Source organism: Vidua chalybeata, chromosome 13 (genome assembly GCF_026979565.1).
Source record: "Vidua chalybeata isolate OUT-0048 chromosome 13, bVidCha1 merged haplotype, whole genome shotgun sequence".
Classification (NCBI taxonomy): Eukaryota; Metazoa; Chordata; class Aves; order Passeriformes; family Viduidae; genus Vidua; species Vidua chalybeata.
The window spans coordinates 19459486-19466912 of record NC_071542.1 but is presented as its reverse complement, the minus strand read 5'-3'; the positions used below and the strand labels follow the sequence as shown (position 1 = coordinate 19466912).

General features: G+C 46.5%; 1 protein-coding gene across 1 annotated transcript; it reads right to left on the bottom strand.

The window, feature by feature from the left end:
• Positions 1-3276: 3276 nt before the first annotated feature.
• C13H15orf61 (chromosome 13 C15orf61 homolog) lies at positions 3277-6164 on the bottom strand. The gene is made up of 2 exons (XM_053954864.1): positions 5825-6164; positions 3277-3946 (listed from the first exon to the last, which is right to left on the bottom strand). Exons 1-2 carry the CDS (start codon positions 6162-6164, stop codon positions 3819-3821), a joined length of 468 nt encoding a protein of 155 aa, XP_053810839.1. The 3' UTR covers positions 3277-3818.
• Positions 6165-7427: the final 1263 nt, after the last annotated feature.

Here is a 7427-nt window from a genome sequence, read left to right as displayed (position 1 = left end):
CAGAGTTTTTGTCTGAAGGATTGCTTTTAATCATGTTCTCCACTTTTAATTCCATTAGGATTATTAATATCACGACAAGTCATAAATTGGTTTTATAATGAACTACAACAGGGCTCATAAACTGTGCTTAAAGTGATGCAATTACTTTCAAAATCACTCCAGGTTGTTTGTATTTGACTTTTTAGGACTTAAATGCAAAACCAACATCTTATTCTTTCCTAGAAATAAATCTTTCAAGGAAACTTGCAATATATCAGTGACAATCTTTATTCTGTATTCCCTGGCTGCAGTGCTGAAGCTGCCACTTGTTCTTAGGTGAATTTCAAGTGAAAAATACAGCCCAGAATTTCAATCATGACTTTTATTTCCAGAAACAGGGAAAGGAATCAAGATGAATCTCAGAATTATTAACTCACTTTTCTGTAGTGAACATGACTAAGGGGTTACAGCAAAAGCCAATATAAATTAAATGGCCACAGTAAATAATACATGAAGCAAAATCCCCTTTGTTTCAGGAAAAGTTGCTCTAAACCAGAGGCCTAAGGGCATTCAACTATTAAAAAAATACCTAAATTTCATTCAATAATAATAACATACATCAGGGAGATCTATAATTATGGTTTGTGAGGAGATTTAGGTCAACACACAAGGTAAGGTGAGGACAGATTTAAATTCTGCCCAAGTCAATGGAAGGTCAGCAGGAGAAAAGCTCTGGATATTGCTCCAGGGAAAGAGAGGGGAGCAGGAAAAGAGCACAAAAACTGATTTTTCAGACAATATGGGAATACTAATCATAAATATTTAGGAGTTCCAATCCGATCTTTAAATTCAGAATTCATTTACAGTGGGGGGAAAAAAAAAAGTTTGTGTTGAACTGGGTCCACCTGCGCATAGTTCATCAACTGGTGATAAAAAGAGTGCTATTAATTCTAAAAATATTTAAATCAAATGAACTGCCAGGACCACGTTTGCATCAGCAGCCCCAAAACTTCAGGAAAACAAACAAAGGCACCGATGTTTAAGCACAATTTGGAGACAGCAGCAGAAAAGGGCATTTCTTGGGGTAACTCATTAGCGCTGCGGAGTCTCAGGTGAAACATTTATCAACCATACAAAAAGGCCTAAAAGTGAAATATAGTAATTAAGAGCTGGGTTTTATCGATTGCGTGGCTTAAGTAATTTTTCAGAAGGCACGTAAGATTTAATAAGTATAAGTAGTTAAAGATCCTGCCTTGGCTCTGCCATTCCAGTGTAATTGAAGCGGTAAAAAAGATCAGCTGAACGTGTGTTGATTACCACCTTATCTTTGAAAGGCAATTAAGCACCTCAATCATTGCAACAAGATTTGATTGTGCAGCCTTTATTGGACATTGATCTTTCAGCAAAGCAGCTGCATTTCCCATTAAGTGACAGCAGCAGAGTTTAACCGGGACACCCGAGCCCGCTGACCCGGCTGAGGGGTGACACCAGCAGCTCCTCCAGCTTCAGGTGCCCACAAAAATCATTATTATTTAAAGAGGTGCTACAGGGAGGAGCCACCTGATCCTCGGGGTTTGGTTTCTCTGGAGTAGTTAAGGGAGGTGAAACAAAGCTCTGGGACGTCATCTCTCCCTCATTTAAACATCAGCAGAGAGATAATTAAGGCGAGGCTAGCAGGGAGAACTAAACTTTACTCTGACTGGGAGGCAGTGCAAATCAAATCTGTCAGAAGTCAAAAGGGTCATTCTGTGGATCAATTGTTCCTGAGTGCTGCAGGATGTTTTGAGACAGGGTGGTACAAATCTTCCTGGCCCTCAATATCTTGCATTCAGGCCAAAACTTGAGTGATGAAAAATAGAGGCTAAGAAGTTGGTATTTATAGCAAAACAGGAGTGGAAGTCGGATGAAACGTTTTACCTTTGAAAACAAGCAGCTGGGTTTATGGCCACGCAGGAAAATGATTTCATCATGATTTAATAACTCAAGTTGTCCCTTACAAACAGCTCATTTTCCCTCTGAAGAGCTCCCACCAAGCCTTCACGAAAGGAATGAGCAATCCCATATTTGCACTCTGCCCTCAGACATCTCCCAGTTCATCCTTTAGCACCATCAACTTCCCAAGAGCAAGAGGTCCATTGATTTTCATGTAATACAAGAAAATATTACATTTGCTTAATTGTTACACAGTGAGATCATTGAACAAGAGATCAGGGCTCTATTTAATGCTGCAAGCAGCGCGGAATTGCAGCAATCAATAGGGCAGTTTGTCAGAGATGCTCTCCAAGGAGCCCTGCCCATCACGGCAGGGACAGGGGGTGCTGCTGCACTTATTGGAAAACAGGTAAGCAAAGTCAGCAGTGCCCATTATCAGAAATCAAACGAGCTGCAGGGAGAGGAGCTGCAGCTCCAACAAAGAGCTGCATTCGTGGTCTGGTAATTAAAAACCATTTTATCAACCTTGTGTTGAGCCTAAACCTTTACAGCCAGGTATCGATGAGCTCTGTGGCAATGGATGAGCAGTATTTGACTTCAAACTTACGGGCTGCAGTGAAAATCAGCTCGAGGAAAATGCTAACTGCAATTTTTCTTCTCTGCATCTTTGAGACATTTAACTTGTGGCAAGAATATTCTGCAAAATTTAACTTCTCTGATTAAAGTGTTTAGTGCTGCTTTTAGGAAAGCCACTTCATTAAGTGGGGAAACACTTCTGTTACCTGGAATGAAGTTTAAAAAGTATTTAAATGACATTATACTGTGGTCATAGCTTGATAATCATTTACTGAGGAAAAGGGATTCCCCCTTCAAACCAGCCCCTACCCAATTTTACATTTCTTTTTTGACTCCTGAGAACTGGAATGACCAACTTCCATCAGCAGCTGTGGGACTTGGAGCTGACAGCATTAATTGCTGGCACTAAATCCCAGCAGCAGCAATAGATCCTGCACAGCTCTTCCTGTTTCCATTCATTCCACATTTCCACTATCCAAACTGTTCCCCAAAAGCTTTTTTTTTTTTTTTTTTGCCCAAGTTTCCAGCTGATATGAAGTCATTTTGTCATTGTTAGTGGTTTGGTTACAACTGGAGGAATCAGTTATTTTGCATCCAAAAATTGAGATATTCTTGTAGTATTTTTCACATTCTCCCCATTAATTAAAAACACCAGCAATTTGTGAACTAGCACAGGGGGCTAAATCTTCTACATCACTTAGATTTTGTACTTACCTATAAAGCAATCAAAAGAAAAATAACAACACCCATCTGGAGCTCAAGAATTGCAAAGGATACAAGCACCAAACGTATTTTGGATATTTTATTTAAATATCATTTCAAGAAATGTGATACAGCCATTCTGCACTTGTTTTAGGGTGGGTTTTTTTTTTCCCCAAAGGCTCTTCCAGGTGATGGTGGCCACTCAGTGCCAAGGATTTATTCAGACACAGTTACACCTGTGACAATTAATTCAATATGAAATATCTAGACAGGATCTACACCTGAGCAGCTTTATCTTTTCAGGGACATTCTGAAAATGTCAGTGCATTCACAGTTTCCTTGCCCACAGGCTACAATTCAGTTCTCTGAGTTGATAAATGCATCTCTTTAAATGATCACAAGTTTGTCCAGCAGCACCAGTCCCTGACTTCCAGACACACCCTCAGAAATCCTAATTCTTCAACTTCACACCTCTGCAAAAATAAATGACCAAAACGTCCAGGCAGCTTCCTGAAACAGCACACTGACTATGAGAACACAGTGTAAAAACCACATTTTTTGGTTTTTTTTTTTAGCCAAAGGCAGCAGATATTTGCAGCACAGACCCCACCAGAGGACAGACGTTCACTTCAGTACATGGCTCCTTCATCTTCTTTATTTAGGAAATAAATAGTGACTGGGCCATGGCTGGTGTGAACAGTCTCTGTGACACGGGCAAAGAACCAGGAGCCAATTCCATACAGTAAAGTTGGGATGCCTAAGGAGAGATAAAAACACGTTACACACCCAGAGAGTGAAATCCAAACTGCAAATTCAGAGCGAGGAACGGTGACTCCAGAATGAAATGAGAGGGGAAGGATCCCTGGAAAAGCTGCCTGAGAAATATTTTGTCTTTATTTAAATGCAAACACCTTTCCTGTTGACACGAGGAAGGAAGCAGCAATATGCAGGAATTATTAGGAAAAGAAAACAGGAGGAGAACAACATGAAAGAAGTGAAATATTGCCATGTACGTGTAATTTCTACTGATTAAATATATATACACACACACACACACACATATATATATATATATATATATCTTCAAATACTAAACCCAAACTCCCAGAATATCCACTGAAGTTATTGGAGTCTATGTCAGAGCAGAAATTAAAATAATAGGCAGTGAATCCATAGATCAACATGAAGCTGCTCTGGGGAAAATCAGATCAGCAGTCAAAACTTCCAGCTCCAACAGAACTGCAATGGATAAAAAGGTTTATATATATATATATATATTTATATATATATATATATATATTTGAAGTGATATGTTTTACCCCTGCCAATTTATCCACCTATTACAGACAATATTCTATTTATTATAGAGGGAAAAACAGAGGTGGATTTAGGCCCTGAGTTCAGAAACACCAAATTTAACATGCTTGAAGCTAAGTACTGAAGCGGGATTCTGAGGGAAATAAATTGCCTTTTTAATCATGTTTTGCAAACATTTAAATATGAAACATGAAGGGTAGTTGTGAGAAAAACAAAGGTGGGACTGGGTGGAGGGAAAAAGAAAATCAGATTTAAAGGTGTTGCTAAGAAATCAATCTTTGTGATTATATTTTCTCGCTACGTCAGTCTGGAAAGGTCAGAAAATTAAGAGCAGCAGCCATGCTTTGAAAAAGTCACTGAAGACTTGCAAAGGAAAGGAAATTTTACAAAGTTAAACACGAAAATAAAGAGTGCACGAAATGTTATGGCACTGGCACTGTCAATGCTGGCATTGAAATAAGCATTGAATCTGCAGCCAAAGTTTTGAAATAATATACTTCAAAAGTGTATGTTTATACAATATATATATGTGTGTGTGTGTATGTATATACCGTATATTAACCATGTCTACTTTGACATTAATAAGGTGCTGATAAAGCCTTTTTGTGATAAGGATTTCTATTCCAGCAGCACATCAGGGTCCCAGCAGCCTGACCATTCCTGCACCAGACAGTGCCTGGAAAGAGTTTCGCTTCAGAATTGCTCAGAGGACCGAAGTTCATCCCCAGCACGAGGATTTCCAGCTGGAAAACGCTCCCTGAAGGGTCCGACCTGCGGCTCTGCCCCTGCCCTGCCCTCACAGCTCGGAATTCCCGGGCCGAGAGAGGGACGGGGACGAGGAGAAAGGGGAGAGGGAGAGCGGGAAAGAGAGAGGGAGAGGAGTGAGGAGAAAGGGTGAGGGGAAAGAGGAGAGAAAGGAGAGGGAGAGGAGTGAGGGGAAAGAGGAGAGAAAGGAGAGGGAGAGGAGTGAGGAGAAAGGGCGAGGGGGAAGAGGAGAGAAAGGAGAGGGAGAGGAGTGAGGGGAAAGAGGAGAGAAAGGAGAGGGAGAGGAGTGAGGAGAAAGGGCGAGGGGGAAGAGGAGAGAAAGGAGAGGGAGAGGAGTGAGGAGAAAGGGTGAGGGGAAAAGAGAAGGAGGAGAAGGGAAAGGAGAGAAAAAGAGGGGGAAGGAGAGAAAGAGAGGGAAGAGAAAGTGAGGAACAGGTGGAAGTGAGGAGAAAAGGCAGAGGGAGGGGGGAAAGAGCAGGAAAAGGAGACGGAGAGGGCTCGGAGCGGAGCTGCCCGGTCCGGTCCCCCTCAGGCCGGCCCGGGCCGCACTCACCGGCGTTGAGCACCTTGAGGGCGGTGAAGAAGGCGTCCTGCAGCGCCAGGTCCTGCGGCGCGGCGCGGGAGCAGTGGTACTTGATGAAGGGGAAGCAGCCGGTGCGCAGCACCAGGTAGTTGGCGCCGTCCACGGGCCAGTTGAAGTGCGAGAGGCCGAACTGGTCGTTGTGCACCGCGCTGTACTTGACGCAGAACGAGGTCCAGTGGGGCAGGCGGCGCTGGCGCAGGTGCTGGCTCAGCACCTCGGAGGCGGCGGGACGGGCGGCGGGCGGAGCCGGGCCCCGCCACAGCAGCAGCGCCACGGCCGCGCCGTGCAGCCGCCGCAGCAGCGCCCGCATCCCGCGCGGCTCCGCGCCTGCGCCCGCGGCGCGCCTGCGCCGCCCGGGGGCGGGAACCGAGCGGGGACGGAGCGGGGACGGAGCGGGACTGGAGAATGGGATAGAGGAGCGGGAATGGAACGGGATAGCGGAATGGGATAGGGGAACGGGAACGGAGCGGGATAGGGGAATGGGATAGGGGAACGGGAACGGAGCGGGATAGCGGAATGGGATAGGGGAGCGGGATAGGGGAGTGGGAACGGAACGGGATAGCGGAATGGGATAGGGGAGCGGGGACGGAGCGGGACTGGGGAATGGGATAGGGGAACGGGAACGGAACGGGATAGCGGAATGGGATAGGGGAACGGGAATGGAGCGGGATAGGGGAATGGGATAGGGGAACGGGAACGGAGCGGGATAGGGGAATGGGATAGAGGAACGGGAACGGAGCGGGATAGAGGAACGGGATAGAGGAACGGGAACGGAGCGGGATAGCGGAATGGGATAGAGGAACGGGAACGGAGCGGGATAGCGGAATGGGATAGAGGAACGGGAACGGAGCGGGACAGAGGAGAGGGAATGGAACGGGAATGAAACAGGATAGAGGAACGGGAACGGAGCGGGACTGAGGAGCGGGAATGGAACGGGATAGGGGAATGGGATAGAGGAACGGGAACAGAGCGGGACTGGAGAGCGGGAATGGAACGGGATAGAGGAACGGGAACGGAGCGGGACTGAGGAACGGGAATGGCCCTGGGAATGGAGCGGGACAAAGGAGCGAGAATGGAGAGGGAATGGCCCTGGGAACGGAGTGGGAATGGAACGGGAATGGCCCCGGGAACGGAGTGGGACAGAGGAATGGGAATGGAGAGGGAATGGCCCTGGGAATGGAGTGGGAATGGAACGGGAATGGCCCCGGGAACGGAGTGGGACAGAGGGATGGGAATGGAGAGGGAATGGCCCCGGGAATGGAACGAGAATGGAGCGGGACAGAGGAATGGGAATGGAGAGGGAACGGCCCCGGGAACAGAGCAGGACAGCGGCCTGGGAATGGAACGGGAATCCCAGCGGTCTGGGCCCCTCAGTTCGGGAAGGGCACTGAGGGGCTGGAGCGTGTCCAGGGAACGGAGCTGGGAAGGGGCTGAGGGAGCTGGGAAGGGGCTCAGCCTGGAGAAAAGGAGGCTCAGGAGGGACCTTGTGGCTCTGCACAGCTCCTGACAGGAGGGGACAGCCGGGGGGGTCGGGCTGGGAACAGGGAACAGGGACAGGAGGAGGACATCGTCT